Raw genomic sequence first — 18,273 nt, forward strand, 5'->3', positions numbered from 1 at the left:
GACACTCGGGGTGCGCTGCTGTGCCACGCCCTCTTTTTGGGGTGCTCAGCTGTGCCACACCCTCTTTTTGGGGTGCACTGTCCTCCTCCACAGCCTCTCTTGCCCCTACAGCCACCTTGCCCTCATGGCTCAGCCCGGCCCAGCAGAGTGGATTCTCTGCAGCACAGCAGAAGGAATCTGGTAACAGAGCAGGAACCAGCACACCTGGATCGAATCGGGGGAGGGAATGTGGCTGATGGAAAGGGATCTTTCCTCCAGGATGTGCCCCTGCCAACCCCTCACACTGCTCATTCAGGACTGTGGCGTGTGTGCCGAACACTGGGCTACCATCCCAGCATCCCTGCCTCAGCATCCCTGGATCATCTCCTGAGGGAGACTAAAGCACAGCGGCTGTAAAACAAGGAGGGAAACACCTCCCTGGCGAGGCACTCCTGCCCGGATGCGCTCCCTGGCGCAAGTTTACTAAACACACTGGAAGAAGAGTTTCGCTCCGAGTTCCGGACCTCTCCCGCAGCAGCTGTGACAAAGCTCCCTCTGCTGGAACCCAGCTTTACTCTGGCACTCGGTCAGTGCCACCGACACGGCACAAAGACATTCCATGCCCGGCTCGGAGACAAGATGTTACAAATACAGACACATCGTTCTGGGTATTGCATGTGCAGCCTTTATTAGTAGACTCTTGTCTGTCATCAGGCAGCAATAGCAGAGAAGCAAGCAAAGGAAAAAAGTCCTGAATGAATATCAATGGCAACAGCATTAACTTTTTACTTGGTTATGGATTTTGGTTTTTTCAACAGAATTGGTTTTAGCAGGTTGGTTAGTTTAAAAAAAATAAAATTAGGGATGTTACCTCCCCTTGCATACAAGATCTGTGTCCCTGTGAGGCAGCACTGCTGGTAACTGGGAGAGTAAAACATGATTCAGCCAACAAATGCCCATAAGGGTATTTGCCAGAAGTGACATCTTGGGAGGGGTTGTTTGGGTTTATTTTGTGGGTTTTTTGTTAATTTCTTTTTTCATTTCCTAACCTGTTGGAATTCCAGTTTTAAGTGTACCATTCCACCCCCTACTCAACAATTTCTCATGTCCTGAGCAACAACTTGGTAAGGTGTAACACTGGTCCTGTGGAAAGAAACAGCAGATCAGTCTGCACAGGTCCACTGAAACAAAGCCTGGATGGGGAAACAAAGCTTTTAATACAAAATTTTCATGCCTACAATGTGTTTGGTAGAACTGGTATATGAGTTAAACAAGTTTTTATTTCCTGGGAAGCATGCAACTTCCAAACTCGTATCATTAACCACTCAGTGAAACTAAATGATGAAAAGTAGGTTAGTTTATTTTCTTACCCTGCCTCCTGTCAACAAAATCATTACTCAGCATCACAACTGTGCTCTTTCCAATTCCTACAGAATTCTGTGTGCTAGACTGGATCATGATAGTACAAGCATTGTATTTTCTCCCACACCACCCTGCAACAAACACTTGGGAATTCTGGAGCTTTTATGTGCATAGCAAGGGCTCAATCCTGCCCCATGTCCTCCGAAAAATCACTTCAGAAGTCTGGGTTCCTCAAATTTCCTTACATGACACCACTGCTGAATACAACAATACAACTGTGTGACTTTACCTCAGTGATCACTAAAGAGGGAAGCAGCCAGGACATTGTCAGCACTACCTGGGTAATCCTGACTCATCCCTAAAGGGCTGGGAATAGGGTGTGGAACATGAGCAGTATCTACTTCATGGTGCTCTGACAGTAGAGATTCAAAATTCTCCTCCCATCAGCTCTAATTGGAACTGTCAGGACATTGGGAGATTTTCCAGAAAACTGCAAAACTGCAACACAACACAGAGGAATGCTCTCCCACCGGGAGTGCAGCTCAGCCAGGAATCCTTGCAATAGTGGTGGTCAGGAAGCCCCAGAGATGACAGTGATGCAGACTGAGCCAACAGGCCACAGAGAGATGGATACACCAAGTGGTAAATTACACACAGTAGTGGGACCTACAGCTGTGTACCAGCACATCTGAACATAGAGAGAGCACACCACACCCACCAGTACTTTTGAGTCCACAGCTCTTAAATGTGGGAAAATCACTGAGTTTCAAGGGCTTACATTTTCATCTGCTCAGGTTCTGCTCCTTCCCCTTAGTGACAGAGAGACTCATGAGGCCTGATAAAAATATAACATTAACTTCCCGTGAAGTAGTTCCCTCCTTGGGATGCAGCTCTATGATTTTAAAGCTTTTCAAACTCTTTATACAAACAAAAAGTTGAAACATATAAAATCTCAAAATTCCATTTATGTTATGTAGAACTATATATATATATATATATACACACATAAAATCTTAAAATAAAAATTGGGTCCATTGTCTCCCCTCTAGATATAAACTCCAAGTCTTGCTTGAAACTTTCAAATATATTTTAGGCCTCTATGAGAAACTCTGCCCAAGATAAACATGTAGAAATAGTAATACCTGTAGACAAGTCAAGTTTCCTTAGTATTTAGAAAGCAACATTTAAAGCACATTTTTTCTAAAAAGATTCACAGTGATACAGCTCATGAAACATTTCCAAGTTGCAATCAGGAAACTTCTCAATCAAGATCAATTTGTGACTGATTTATCTAAATATATACCTGTATGAAATCATAACTGAGGAACTGATATAAACAAGTGTTTTTCTATTGAACTGTACATTATAGAGAAGACTGAATATAAAAGTGGGGATTATTTTTCTTCAAAAACACAAATCCTTTTCTGCTTGTTACACTCAGTTTGCCATCAATCAGGAGCTCTGGTTTCCACAGGAAACAGTGGCAATTAGAAGTGGACAAACCACAATGATCTAGAGAACAACATAAAACCTCCCTGTAGAATGGAAGGTCAGAAAGAGGTAACCTGTAGTAAGACAGGAGTTATCATTTCCACTGGAAACAAGCACAGCCACTACTGAGAAGTCACGAAACCCATCAGCTTTTTCTGCCCAATACAGAAGAAGGATGGCAAAGAATATGCCAAAAAAGCTACTTGACCATCAAAATCAATGGGGAAAAGTAATATGAAAAATAATAGTAAAAATAGAAATTGGGTGATGTATTTTGCTACAACTGGATGAAACTTCTTTCTGGACACCAGGAAACTTTAAGCTACAAAACTCCCATTTCACTTAAGTTTCCCTTTTGTGAACTCATTCAAACTTACACTCCCTAAAGCAAAGGAACAAATCCATTCTGAGCTACAGGTGCACTTGTAGATAAAATCATTACAGAAAATTCCCAAACTGAAAGACTTGAGAGAGGACGAGCTCTCCTTGCAGACTGATGCACAGCATTCTTGACAGGGCGTCCTCCTTCCCAAACACCAGGCTGGTCAATCATTAGCTCCATGGCACTCATCAGCACTGAGCATTCCTCAGGCACACAGGTCACACACTAGGAGCTTTCAAAATGTTTTTAAACAACAACAATGAGATGACACTGGATTCTTAACAGTCACTACTAAAAGGGATAACAATTTTGGAAGAGTTGACATAATGGAGAGGAGGGGAAGCAATTAAAAAATGAAATCAAAATTCCAAAGCCATCACACTGGCAATTCTTGTGAACGTTCATTCTCGCTTCCTTCAGCATCTTTTTCACTCTTGTATGTGGAAAGGAATAAGTTTTCTATCTGAGTCAAGAACTCTTCAGCAATGAGGCAGTTTGTTACCTTGCCCAAAGTCTTCCTCATGCACTCCAAAAGCTAGGCAAAAGAAAAGGAAATCTGTTTTAAATTGTCATTTCCCCCCTCTTTTACGTGATAAATATTGCAAAGAGATTTTTATTTATTTATTTAGGATAAGCACTACAAAAAGTGCTTGTACATTATAAATTTAAAAGGAAGAGGGTAATCTAAACCCAAGTCTTTAAAACCAATTACCCAACAACTACATTTCAGAGCATTCTACCAACTCAAATTTAGATTTACACTTTATAAGCAAAGATGCATTGAGAGGAAACAAAAAAAAAAAAATCAATGTGTGCAATTACTGTGTGCAAGTTTTCTTTTTATGTCTTTTGCTTTGGGCAGAGTTTCTGTCTTGTTTGTACCATAATGGTACAGCTGCCACTAGTCAGAGCTCCAGAGCAGTGACTACACTGACTGGAAAATTAAAAGTTCCTACTTATCCATGACAAACATGGCACAGCATTATTTTACTGATGGAACAAAGGACCAGGAAGGCCAAATCTGCTCTTGAGACATGTGCAGGTCTTGACACTGAAAGCACACAAAATGCTGAGGAGAGACCTGAGTAATTAATTGCCATTAACTCCTCTCCAAACTGAGGGTCAAACTTGGTGTCTGCACATAACCACACCCCCAACCTCTCTGAGAGGAGGAGCTTTATTTTCACCGTAAGTAAATAAGCTGTGCCACAAAAATAATTTATTGTCATTAATTTACAACTCTGATTTGCAAAAGTGTAACTTCAGGTGACTTCTGACATGAAACAGATTTGGATTTAAAAAAAAAATCTACCATAAAAAAGTTCAGAGAAGAAAACTTACTTTCTGCAAACAAGTCAGGTCAGAATCTCTATGAAAAATTTTATCCATGGGGACGCTGCTGTTGGAAGAAAAACAAACAGGAGTGCTGGAGAAAGCAGCCATGATTGATCAGTCTTGACTGAAACGTAACAATAAATGTATAAAAATTCCAACCTGGCTGTTTGTAACAGAAGTGGACACAAACCTGTGGCAAAATCTGTATTTCTCAATTATCCACCTTGTTTTTTCAAATACTAATTCCCACTGAGGCTCCTCCAACATCTGTTCCATTTCAAATTTGTAGGGCAGGCCTGTAACCAATTGAAGATCATTATTCAGTGTTTCTGCTACACTGCACTGTTTCTTTTCCTGTTCAGTTAGGTGCAATCCCTTCCCTCCCCATAACTGTTCCTCATTTATTACTGCCTGCAGAAGCCTGTAGTTCTGTTACTTGACAACATTAAGGAGGTTAAAGGATGACGTGTTTTGGATTCCAAATTTAATTCTGGTGGGAGTAGGAACAAATCTGTTCTGCTCCCTGTCCTTGCCTATTCTCATTCCATAAGGAAGGACAGAAATCTACAGCAAATCCAGAAATGAAAAAATGAATTGAGTGTTTCTAACTTAGTTGCACTTTTGTAGTCTAAGAGTTATATGGTTATTAAATTAATAAAAAAGGTTTGGTTTTTCAGTATGAATGGGCTGATGGTGAAGTGCTGACTATTGTTCTCAATTTCAAAGGAAATTTGCTCAGAATTGAAGAAATTCTTCTAGTTTATTGCAGGTGGGGGAAGAGAACTCTAGAAAATATTGTAAAAGAATCACCAAAAACTTATTTGCCTGACACAGTTAGTTTACCAAAAATCAGGGAGCAAGAAAGAGACTGTACATTTCAGTAAATCATTTCCAAAGAGCCAGAGGAGATGGCATTTTGTAAAACCTTGATTTCAGCAACTAAACAGAAATCTGAAATCCTCTGACAGAAAATGCACTTGACTACAAAAATGTCTACTTCTCAGGGCAATAGAGTTTGTCAGTATTTTAACTCCCCCCCACAAAGGTGGGATGTGTGGGAGAAGAGGATAAAAGTGCAGGAGTCTCAGGGTGGTAAACAGGAACTGGGGCACAGATGTGGCCACTGCTGCCCCTGCCCCAGGACTGCAGGGAGGCTCCCTTGTCTGCTTCCACTGGAAAAAACAGAGGGAACTGTGGGCTCACAAGGCCTTGGCTACAGCTTTGCCAAGAGAACTGGAAACCTTGAAGTGTGGATGCAAAAACCAGGACTTTATAAATAGAGGGAAGAGGAGAGGGAACGGGCAGCTACCTCTACCATCTACTGTTATCAGGGGAATTTTCATCTAATCTGTGTCAGGAAAAGAGCAGAAGATCTGATCATCACTTGCAATACAGCAAATTTTATGTGCTATGTCCTTAACTGTTCAAGAAAGGAAAAAATCCTGTTTTCACGAAATGCCAATGATATTTTTAATCAGGAATTTGTTCCCTTAGGTGGGGGTTCATGCCAGCACCATTTCAGCTTTCATGCCTTGTGCTCCCCTGGACAGCTGGCACATTTCTTTGATCCTCTGACCTGCTGAATGCCACGTTACTCAAAAATTAAGGATTTTTTGCCACCGTAGCAGCCAATCCTTTGCTATTTACTTCTGTCTCCTTGAGCAGAGAATCTGTTCAGAATGTTGTAACGCAGCAAAGGCCAAGTAAGACATGGGAAACAGTTTCTAAGCTGTTCACATGGATTCTGTATGTAAATAACAGGGACCTGTGTCCCAACCCTTTCACTTCTTTCAGGAATTGTGGGAACTACTAACGCAGAAGATCAATCTTGTATGTATTTATAGTTGTATATTCCTGTCCAGACAGCAGAGACAACCCACAGGTTTATTCCCTCAGTGAAATTCCTGGGTTTATCCAGCACATGTTACCATTATAAATGACACCATTCATATAATGCCATCATAATACCAGTATAAATACATTAATACTGATTTCTCAGGTTCAAAACCAGACACCTTGCCCTTAACACCCAAAAGGAAAAGGAGAATTAAAACACTGGATTAAACAGGGGTACTTACGATAGGAACCATCAGAACTGATCTCATCACTAATGACCAGACAGGTGATCTGGGAATAGGGAAGAGGATTATTCCTGTTGTAAGGGCTTATGATCATCCCGATGAACATGGCACCACCCCTGGAGAAATAGCTCTAAAAAACACCAAAAACACCACATACAAAAATCCAGTCTTATTCAGAACAGCAAAGCTGAAACCTAAAGAACAGCTTTTATGTCAATCCACGCTGAGCTGTTGGAAGATACATTGGTGCAACAGTGCAAAGTCCAAGGAGGCTTTAGGCTGCTGGGTGTTTGGTGTGTCTCTGCTGTACCTGGTACTTGGCCTGCGTGTCGATGTCGCGGATGGAGGGGCTGGGCTCGAAGGCGGGGTGGGAGTGGTACCAGCCGATCACCTGGAAGCCCCGGGCTGCCAGCGACTCCGAGGCCTGGGTCTGGGACACGGGGTCCATCTCACACTGCAGGCCTGTGCTCAGGCTGTTACACGGCTCTGCCGCACGCACCTGGGGAAAGAACCTCTGGCTGCACCAGTGCAAGGAGCCTCCTTCAGGGTGCAGGGGGTTACTGTGGCCCAGTCCTGCATTTTGCCCAGAATAACCCTCTGCAGTGCTACAGGTACCCCAGCAGGTCCCTTTCTGCCAGAGCCTGTCCAGCCACACCATCCCCCCTGTTATCAGGGGAATTTTCCTCAAATCCATGTCAGGAAAAGAGCAGAATATCTGATCATCACTTGCAATACAGCAAATTTTATGTGCTATGTCCTCAACTGTTCAAGAAAGGAAAAGATCCTGTTTGGATGGTGTGGCTGGACAGGCCCAGGCAGAAAGGGACCTGGGGGTATTGGTTGACAGCCAGCTGAACATGAGCCAGCAGTGTGCTCTGGGGGCCAAGAAGGCCAATGGCATCCTGGCCTGGATCAGGAATGGTGTGGCCAGCAGGAGCAGGGAGGTCATTCTGCCCCTGTGCTTGGCCCTGGTGAGGGCACACCTGGAGTGCTGTGTCCAGCTTTGGCCCCTCAGGTTGGGAAGGACATTGAGACACTTGAGTGTGTCCAGAGGAGGCAATGAGGCTGGTGAGGGGCTTGGAACACAAGCCCTGTGAGGAACCCCTGAGGGAGCTGGGGGTGCTCAGCCTGGAGAAAAGGAGACTCAGGGGTGACCTTATCACTCTCTACAACTCCCTGAAAGGTGGTTGTAGTCAGGTGGTCTCTTTCTCCAGGTGGCACTGACAGAATCAGAGGACACAGTCTCAAGCTGCAGCAAGGGAAATTTAGGTTGGATATTAGGAAAAAATTTCTTACAGAAAGAGTGATAAAGTTCTGGAATGGGCTGCCCGGGGAGGTGGTGGAGTCACCATCCCTGGGTGTGTTTGAAAAAAGCCTGGATGTGGCACTGGGTGCCAGGGTTTAGTTGTGTTATGGCATGGGTTGGACTTGATGATCTTGAAAGCCTCTTCCAACCTGGTGATTCTGTGAATTCTGTAAATAAGTTACAGAAAACTTAGAGAGTTTTAAGAGGCATTTACCAGATCTTCCTCGTGATGCAGTTGACACTTGAATGTAAGCTTAACTCTCATATTTCAAGACTACAGTAATGAACTTCAATTTATTTAATTAATCGCCTTTTAGAAATAAGTTACATCTATTCAAATTTTAACTATGATCATTTCAGTTTCAATATTGTAGAGAAAATGTGAAAAGACAAACACTTACTTCCACAATTTTATCAGCTTCAGAGTACTTTCCACCAAGCAGCCCAATCACTTCTGCCAGAGACACGTGAGAGTGCTGGAATGAGATCAAACAAGTAGGAAAGTCCAAGTTGTGGGATTTCTCACAAGGCAGTGACTTCTCAAGGATATGCAGAAGGAAAACTCAAGACAACTCAAGACTCTCAAACACCCAGTACTTCCATTTAAAACAAACAGAAAAGACTGAATTTGTTTATTATATACACACCACAGATGTAGTGCAAGAATGCAACACTTCCATACACAAGGCAATGTGCATGGAAGTTCAAAAACTGCAGCCTGGGCAGTGCTGAACGACTGCACACATTTTGGTACAGCCTGTTATTCTTGAAAAAAACCCACACATTGCTTTGCAAACACAAAATCAATTCCCAGACTGGGAGAAAATGAAGCCATAGAATTTAGAAGGGCACTCTGTTTCAGAAAGTAGCTTTAAGCAAATGAGATTTAAATTATGACAGAGAGTAGTAAGTAGTAAAGCTCTCAATAAAGTAGCGAAGTTCTTATTAGTTTTTCTAGAAGGTCAATAGTTGTGTATTAAGCACAATACCAAACCCATTCATTTTAGGGGCTTTATTTAATACTAGATTCTCACTTCTAGGTCTGACTGGAAAAAAATCACAGAATGGTTTGGGTTGAAAGGAACGTTAATGATTATCTCATTATCCTCCCTGTCATGGGCAGAGCTCCACCCAACCTGGCCTTGAATACTTCCAGGGATGGGGCAGCCACAGCTTCTCTGTTTTATTTTCTTGGACTTGTTATGTTGCTCATTAAAAACAAGAACCAAACCCACAGCATACACATCACAGCTTTTTGAAAGATAAAACTTAATGCTCACCAAATCCATTATTAAAAGTGCTTCAGAAGACACTTTCACCTGAAAGGGCTCCTGAAATGATAAACACACTGATAAGAAAAGTAACCCCAGCAATGGAGCCTTCTCAGTAATTCACTCAGAGGTACATACCTGCTTTTCTTCCGTGAACAAACAGCATGGTATCAGCTGAAAGGGATCAAAGGAACTATAAAATGAAAGAAAATTTCTCTAAAGATGTAGGACAGTCAGGAAACTTTTCAAGTTTCCCACTGTCTCATTGGCAGAGGAGGAATAACCTTGTTTTCTTCACTGGATTTTCTCATCCCACATATAGGATGGCTTCCACCAAATACCAAAATATCACTTCCCACACTCCTGAATTCCAACACAGAACATCTAAAAAGCATCCCTGCTATTTCAGACCAGGATACATATTAATGCTGTGCAGGGTTCCAGCCTGACACTACACAGGACATTTGTTCCATTTCTGGCTGATCTATATTTGAACATGATGTGACCAAATACCTTTTCATTTGTCTTGAACCTTTAGAAGATTTTGCAGGTTTCAGTTTTTCTTCCTCTCTCCTTCTTGCTAATTCCTCAGCTGAGAGATGCTGAAAAGATTTTTTAAAAAATTGAATGTGTCAATGGCTGAAGTGCTTTTTCAGCCCTGACTGCAAAACCACCCCAAAATAAATTCTTGATATCCCTGCCCTCTTAATATAATTTGTGTATTACAAGACTACTCTAGATAGAGGTAACAGCCATGGCAGAACCAAGCAGTGTGGAAGGAATGACAATCTGAGATCAGGTCCACAAGGTGCCTGACAAGCGAATTCTCTCTGTCCAAATCATTCAAATTCAGTGAAATCCCAGCCCAGATCACAAACCAGGTGTAAATCCAGGTGTGACCACCTGCCATTACAAACCAGGGCCAGAATTTATCATGCCCCCTCCTTAGGGATGCTTTCAACCTTTATTTCCATCCAAATATGTATTTTACAGGAATGTTGGAATTATTAACCCACAGTTACTCAAAAATAGGTATGGCATGATACCATTATGGAAGTAATTGTTACAGGCAATTACTGAAAGGTTGAAAATAAAGAAGGCTTTGTATACAGGAAAATTGGATGTTTATAGTTCTTCACTTTTGATGTAATTTGTAACTGTAGGAACAGACATGCATTTTCTTTCCAATTCTCCCATAAAATATTTAACCTCGCATGATTTTTTTAAGCACTTAATAAACCACAGTATTACTGGGGATATTGCTAGTAGCAGAATTAATATTAGGAAGTCATTATCACCTGCATAATGAGCACAAGGACACCATACAGGACTGACAAAATAACATTTAAATGTTATTCTTCCATCCCCTACCGTTACCCTAAAGGCAGTTAACTGAAAGCAACGGGTCATGAAATCTCCTACAAGACAAGGCAATGAGTTTTATGGACATAAAACCCCTGTGCAAACCCCAAATGCAGCTGTATTAATCAGCATGAAGATATGCCAGCTGCTGCAGTACTTTCAAATTACACTTCCACAAGAGAGGTTGAATCCCTATGACAGAACTGTCCCCTTATCTGTTTGATGCAACAGCACCTGCCAGCAATCAGCATGAACTGATGATTTAAGGTAAGGTTAAAACATAGGAGGGTTACCTCAAATGTCTGTCCTTCCAAATCCTTTGCATCACACCAGTTTCCCCACGGGTCCCGCACTCGCCGTCTTCTCGTGCGCTGAGGCAAGAAACCACCATGAGTCAAATCACCCTGGAAAAACTGCATTTCCTTCATCCAGGCAGCCAAAAGGACATTGTCCAAAAGGCCACTGCCCCAGGAATGGTACTGACACTCCAACATGTTCCCAGAAAATAAAGAACACCCTGGATTTCTGTAGAATTAAATAGTTCAGGATCCCCCAGGAATTATCATCAGTAAAGTTTCTGGGGTTTAAGGCTGTAAATCCTATTAGTGTTCCATGGAATATCAGCACTCCTGACAGCACCAGGGCACTGATATCCAGCTCTGAATTAATGCTCAGACAACACACAAACCTATAAACTCAGTGTGTTTACATTTAGTGTATGCTACAGTTCTTTACATTTCAATTTATTATTTTTAAAGTGAGATTGATTTAGTTCTCCTCTCATCAACTGATTTATTTTGCTGTGAAGTACTTAAAAATGCTACATTAAGTGTGAATATAAAAATTAACTCTGGCAGGCCTTGGTAATTCATGCAATTATAAATGAGTTACTGCTGCATTTAATTGTGTGCATAGGGCTCTCAGAAAGCCATAACATATACCTACTGTATTGAAATGTAAGCAACGTAATCACACACGGCAATGCACTTCATTATTTCGTGGCTAATAAATTATGGGGAAGAGGGGGTTCAGGCTGCAGGGGAAGGCCTGCAAAACAGCTGGGAGTGAAGTACTCAGGTACATGTGAGTGGGTGTGAGACACCTGTAGCAAGACTGACCCCTAAATCACAGAGCACCCTAAGGAAACTGCAACCTGAGTGAGAGGAGACATTCCCCGAGGTGCCCTGGCTTGCAATTAAATGCAAGCTGGGAGGGTTTTGCCCTTGTCCCTGCTGCCCCCAGGCTGTACCATGGACTGCAGGCGCTGGGCCAGCTGATAGGCTTCCACCGTGTCCTTGCCCTCCCTGCAGCGGCTCCTGTCGGCGGGCTGGGGCCGGTTGTACACGGCCTGTTCTGCAGGACACACAGGGGACAATTCCTGTGTCAGCAGAGCTCAGGGCTGCTCAGCACTGCCACACACAGAGGAATGACATGGGTAAGTGACAACAGCAAATGGCACAGGGGAGAAAGAAAACAAAACCATAGCAAAGACATCTCTTGATAGTCATAATTCTGAGTGGTGATGTAGCCCTCTCCCACTACACTTTTAAAATAACAAAACCTCCTATTCTCCTCCTCCTTCTTTCTAAATAATTTTTAGTAACTTTACTTTGGACAAAATGTAATTGCAGGACATTGCTCCTCTCCTAGGTGACTGTCATTCAGCTTTGAACCAAAATTCATTCAGAGTCTCTAAACCAACATCAAGTTAGAGATGCACATTCACTTTTAACAGTTCACCTAATTTTAACACTTGAATTGTTTAAAAACTAGCCCTGAGGATGAAGGCATTGGTGTTTATCTAAAAAATAGTTATGACTTAGCGTGGGAAAATAAACAATTACTTGAATTCTACCTAATAAGAAGAAGGGCAGAATTTCAGACACAGCTGGTATCAGGACACAGAGAAAAGCATGAAAGAAAACAGACATCCCACCAACTGGTGTGTCATTAAACATGAGGAAAGGGAAATAAAAAGAAAAAATAGAAGGTTTGGTCTAAGCCTAAAATTTCTAATCCTGTTAATAGGTTATAAGCTCTTCTAGATTTTCCAAAGTCATGAGGGAAGATCTGTCAGAAGGTCCTTCCTAGCAAGGATGAATGTGCATGCTCTGTGTGAGCAGCACACTCTAGAGCTGGGCAGTCCCTCAGCCCTGCAGCAGAAGAGGCTCTTTATTGACAGTTCTAACAGAAATATCTTTACCACAGCCGAAGTTGATGGCTCCTATCAGCTCCAGGTAGGTGTGGATCCGCCCGATGCAGTTCACGTCCCCGCAGTTCTTCAGGCCGGGCCGCACCGAGGTCTTGTTCAGGTATTTGGGTTTGCATCTCTCCCTAAAACAAAGCACAGCACCTGGTCAAACAGCAGAACAAACCACAGGGGGATGAAGGAATTGGGGGACTTTAACTGAGGTCTTGTTTTCAGTCTCTGTGCATTTATTCCTTCCTTTAAGTTGATACTGAATCTTCTCAGTTCAACGCTTCTCTGGTGTCGAATGGAATTTTAGTCTCTCTTTGCAACTAGAAGCTGTCAGAGTACAAGACAACTGAATGAGGACAGAGTTAAACTCAGCAATTCTTTCTGCTTCAAAGCAAGCACAACCAAAACTGGCAACCAAATTATCTTGAGCCTTCTACTACAAGTCACTATGTTTCCTTACACCACTCCTGTGCAGATGGAATATAAAATATTTAAGTGCATAAGCACCACTCCCAACTGATTCTTAATTTGAGGCATTCCTTTGGTCAACACTATTTGCTCTAGCACAGACTACTGCTTCTTCCTGCCTTTCTGTAAAGGCAGGGCTACGGAATTAATGCCATTGGTTATTTTAAGGAACCATTTGTTAAAACCATTCTTATGCAAAGGATGGCAAAAATGGCAAGGAAATAGCACAGCCAAAATAAATGCAGCTTGTTCTGGTACAGAACATTCATTTTCTTAATGCTTCAAAGTATTTTCATTGCTCAGCTTCCAGAATGCCAGTGAAAAAAATCAGGAAGATGCAAAAGAAGTATTAATGATGAATGCTCTTCACTGGCAAGCTACTATACAATTAATTTCACTCTATTCAGAAGTAAGCTATTAGTGCTAAGTAGTGTTTTAACTACATCAGACCAGGACATCTTAATCACTTATTTTAGTAAAAGAAATTAATGCATCTCACCACTGATCCAAAATATAATTCCTGATTTTCAAATAACGCTCTGGTGTTTTGGCCTGGCGCCCTTCAAAGAATTCAGGAATAGCCTGCTTCTCTTCTTCCAGAATGATGCTTCTGTCAACCTCCACTTCTTGATCAGGTGGCTTCAGCTCCTCTGCTTCCTCTTGATGATCTTCATCCCCTTGGCAGGGAGAAGGAAAAAGCAATCCATTATCAGCCAGGTCTCTTTGCTCCTCACTGAGCTCCTGATCGGTTCCTTGCACAGGACATGTGACTGGTCCACTTTGCTCAGCTTTCTCAACAAGATTGTTGTACTGCTGGTAATCCAAATTCACTGATTTATCCCCATTCAGGTGCTGGGAACACGTTGCTGCCACAGCAGGAAATACCAACGCATCCACTGTCTCTGGCCTGGTGTGCTGAGGATCTTCTTTAGGCAAAGCAGTTGCAGAACTGTGGCCAGCAGATGAAAAACCTCCTTGTTCCGCTGCTTTTGTTTCTTCAACTGGACTTTTTGGGATAACAGATAATTCAGATTTTCCTGTTTCTTGCTGGAAGGCAGGAGTGAGTATTTCATCCATGTCATCAGTTATGTCCACTTCCTCATCATCTGACAGCTTCTCGATTTTCACCGCGTTCAGGTTGGGGTCTGCACGGCCTCTCAAGTTTCCAGCTTCCATTCCTGCCCCATCTTCCATGGGAAGGCTGCTCCCACACTGACTTTGCTCTTCTTTTTCTGAATCACCATTTTTTGCCTTAGGAAAATATAAATCACTTTTAGGAGAGAGAAACAAGCCAAAATCATCTGCCTCCCAAATAATCAGGACTGTTTTATTTGAACGGCAGATATTCTGAAGTGTTTGTTCTTCAATTTATCATTTTAATTTAATTTAATCCATTGCAACTGACTTTTACACAGCATTATAAATATACTTTAGGCCAAATATAAATTTACATGTATTTCCAGTCAAAAAGCCCTAGAAAGTAGTTATTCCTTCTTAAAGCCCATGAAATCTCAAATGAGGCTGAAGCTAAAACTACAACACACAGCAGAAAGAGCTGTGTAATAGAAAACCAGTATTTTCAGACTAACAACCAACAGTGTAAGGGACCACAATTATACTGCATTTATTTTTTAGTTATACCAGCAATAAAACCAGTGGTCACTCTAGGAATTTGAAATCAGGCCTGACTTCACACTAAAATCTGCAAATAACGATATTCCACTTCTCGGAATATGGGAATGATTAAAGTTCCTGCTTTGACAGCAGTGCCCTGAAAAGACAGATTAAAACCAAGCTACCCATGGGCAAACACCTTTTTGCCAGCCCAGGGATGCTCCATTTACCTTGTTCCTGAAGTACTGCCGAGCATAGCTCTTGACTTGCAGCACCGTTCGAGTGCCGATCAGTTTGGCAATTTTCGTCCACCTGCGGCCAAATTTCACCTGAAACAACAAAGCTCATGGAAGTGACCCCAACTGTGACATCCCAGACATGGCACTGCATGTGTCAAGTGAGTTCACAACCTCATTATTCATTAAAATGCACAAACACTACAGCAAAGCCTTGGTAGAGAACCTCACTATTTATGTTCTACAAAGAAGGAAACTGCATCCAGTAGTAAGAATTATTGTTACTCTTGACTGAATATCTTCTTCACTCATTTCAGGCACTCTGCTGCCTGTTATCCCAAGGAATCCTTGTGCTTGGCAAAGCAAACCCTTTTACAATTGGTACAACTATATAATCTCTGCAAACCTTACAACAGTAAAGGATTTTACTTTATTACCTGATTTGCCTTCAGAACACACTATACTGTACTTCTCATAGCTAATGCAGCATTGTGATTATACAACATGCTTATTCATGTTAACTACTTTACTGTTCAAGATAAACTCATTAATTCAATTTAAAATATTATATATATATAAACAAACTCACCAGTCCTTGTTCAAACAGCTCTTTTTCCTCTGATGTCCACTTCAAGGAACAGCCAGGTGATTTTGTAGGCGAACGCACCCTGGGAATGCAGGAAGCAGAAATCAGTGATTTCCCAAATCCAAATATTCTCCAATCCCAGTCACTCAAGGCGCCCTCTGACAAAAGAACTACTTCCCATCTTTAGCAAAACTCAAAGTATTGCTCTAAACATGAATGTGACTCATAAATAAAATACTGAGAATCACATCAGCTTCTCCACCATGATGGAAGATTCAAGGCAACTCAGTATCTATCAGTGACCAATGGCACAGAAATACATCAAAGCAGGCAACAGAAAAGTTCAGGTGAAAAGGCAACTAGAATTAACAAATTTTTATCATAAAGACCACTGTGCTACCAAAAAACTCCCCAAAACCTGGTTTAGTCTAGCCTCTTGTTACACACAACAATATTTCTTTTTGTTGAAAGGTCTCTTAAATAATTTTTTACAGCCAAACAAAACAAACTTTAATTTTTTTTAAAATAGTATCTGATAACTTAACAAAATCAGACATCACACTTAAAAATACAATTCAGTTGTTAAAATGTACATACATGACTTTTCCAGTTTTCTTATGCGGGCTGCAAACGCAAGAGTGAAAATAAAAATTAGTAATTGTGCTGCTGGTGCATATCCAGCAAATAAGAAGGATTTTAGAAGGACTTTTCATTTCTACTCTGCTAACTAAGAATTTTTCCCAGACCTTACCTTTTCGTAGATCTTTTCTCCACTTCCTTTTGGTTGAGCCATATTTTTTCAGAAAGTGATTTATTAGATAAATAATATCTGAGATAGTCATTAAGTAAGTTTCCAAAGCATCAGAGAGATTTGTACATGTGAGAATTTTAATAATCAGGTAAATTACACTGCTTCAGAATTACCCAGCTGTAGAAACAAACACTGCAGTTTCTACAGCAGGATTTCTGCAATCCACTTAGAATTTGACAGGGCTTCAGTCACCTTAACAGGCAAAGATTTGTCCAGTTCTTTTGGAAATAAGAGATTTTTTTAGCATTCTACAGGAAAACACAAAACCAAATCAGCAAAAGGATACTCTTCTTCCAGCAACATCTTCTCAATGACAGCCCTGTTTTCTTCACTAATGCTGCTGTCCAACGTCCAGGGCTGCAAACAACAAAAACACATTTTAATATCTCAATTCTGTCACACTGTACTTGAGTAGTGACAAGAAATAGTTTGTAAAAGTAAGGAAGAAGCACTGGTTAAAAACCTAAAAGAGCATGTACATGGAGGGAAGAGAGCACACAGAAGCTCTCATAACCTTGCTACAAGCAGCATTGATTAAAAAAATACTTACAAGACTGTTGCCAGTTCTCCAAGATGAATCAAGATAGTGATCCTGCAGCAGGCTTGATGCTGTGTTTTCATGATCTCTGAAAGAGATTCCAACCTTCAGAACCACTATATTTTTAATATTGAAAGTCATTGAGTTGTATTATCTCCACTTAACATTTCTACATCTTACCCCCAATAAGGAAAAAGAATTTTCTTGTAAAGGCAAACTGCTTTTCCGGCTGAGGAGAGCTCCTGCTTGCAAAAGGTTTAATAGAATCCTGTCACACAGGGTTGTTAGAACCATAGAGTAAAATCTGGGAATGGTTTGGTTGGAAGATCATCTCATTCCAACCCTCTACCATGGACAGGGACATCTCCCACCAGACCAGGTTGCTCCAAGCCCTGTCCAACCTGGACAAGGCTCACCACCCTTACAGGGCAGAGTTTCTTCCCAATATTTAATCTCATGCTCATACAGACTTCATCTAGTTTATATTTAATCTTTTCTGTAAATAACTAGTAAATAGAGATCTGTCACTGATTAATATCAATGATCAACTTCCTTTTATTTTTATGCAGTATAAGATCTCCTTAGGAATTTGTGTAAGTACTTGTTTTCAAAAATCCTTACTTCCAGAACATTGTCTTGTCTGAAGACTAATTAGCCCTATATTCCCTGCAGTGCTACTAAATTAAACTCACCTACTGCTCTGAACTGCTTCATGCAGCACTTCAAACACCTCTTCATAGGATAAAGCATCAGGATGAGTCTCCATGCCCAGAGATCAATACAACTCCTGCTTCTTTTTGAGCATACCCAGGAGAGGGTGGGATCAAGAGCCCCCTTTGCCAGCAGCATGTCTGCAGCAGTGGCAGGGGCTATTTGAGGGCAGTGTGTCTCTGCTAAAAACCTCTCATTCTCTCCCAGCACCTGCAAGTGCTGGGTTTGAGGCACTGCAGTCATTGCCTACTCACTTCAGCATCCCTTATCTGTGAATTTGCTGAAGTCCAGAAAGCCACTGGAATGTTGGGCTGCATCAAAACAGCACGGCCAGCAGGGCTTTGCTCTGGTGAGACCTCACCTGGAGTGAGGTGCGGCATCCAGCTCTGGGGTCCCCAACATAATGCCATGGAAGTGTTGGAGCAAGCCCACGATGTTGATAAGAGCACCTCCCCTACAAAGACAGGCTGGGGGAGGGGGGCTGTTCAGCCTGGAGAGGAAAAGGTTGTGTGGAGACCTGATAGCAAACTTCCACTGTCT

General features: G+C 41.7%; 1 protein-coding gene across 1 annotated transcript; it reads right to left on the reverse strand.

Annotated features, from left to right (window-relative positions):
- Positions 1-641: 641 nt before the first annotated feature.
- Positions 642-17,163, reverse strand: MYSM1 (Myb like, SWIRM and MPN domains 1). The gene is made up of 19 exons (XM_031058553.1): positions 17,035-17,163; positions 16,771-16,841; positions 16,425-16,502; positions 16,271-16,297; positions 15,677-15,755; positions 15,082-15,180; positions 13,737-14,488; positions 12,773-12,903; positions 11,819-11,922; positions 10,863-10,940; positions 9,721-9,809; positions 9,346-9,400; positions 9,217-9,267; positions 8,338-8,412; positions 6,941-7,129; positions 6,628-6,760; positions 4,740-4,845; positions 4,556-4,613; positions 642-3,749 (listed from the first exon to the last, which is right to left on the reverse strand). Exons 1-19 carry the CDS (start codon positions 17,161-17,163, stop codon positions 3,591-3,593), a joined length of 2,463 nt encoding a protein of 820 aa, XP_030914413.1. The 3' UTR covers positions 642-3,590.
- Between the last annotated feature and the right edge of the window lie 1,110 nt (positions 17,164-18,273).

The sequence above is a fragment of the Geospiza fortis genome, unplaced genomic scaffold, assembly GCF_000277835.1.
Source record: "Geospiza fortis unplaced genomic scaffold, GeoFor_1.0 scaffold396, whole genome shotgun sequence".
NCBI lineage: Eukaryota > Metazoa > Chordata > Aves > Passeriformes > Thraupidae > Geospiza > Geospiza fortis.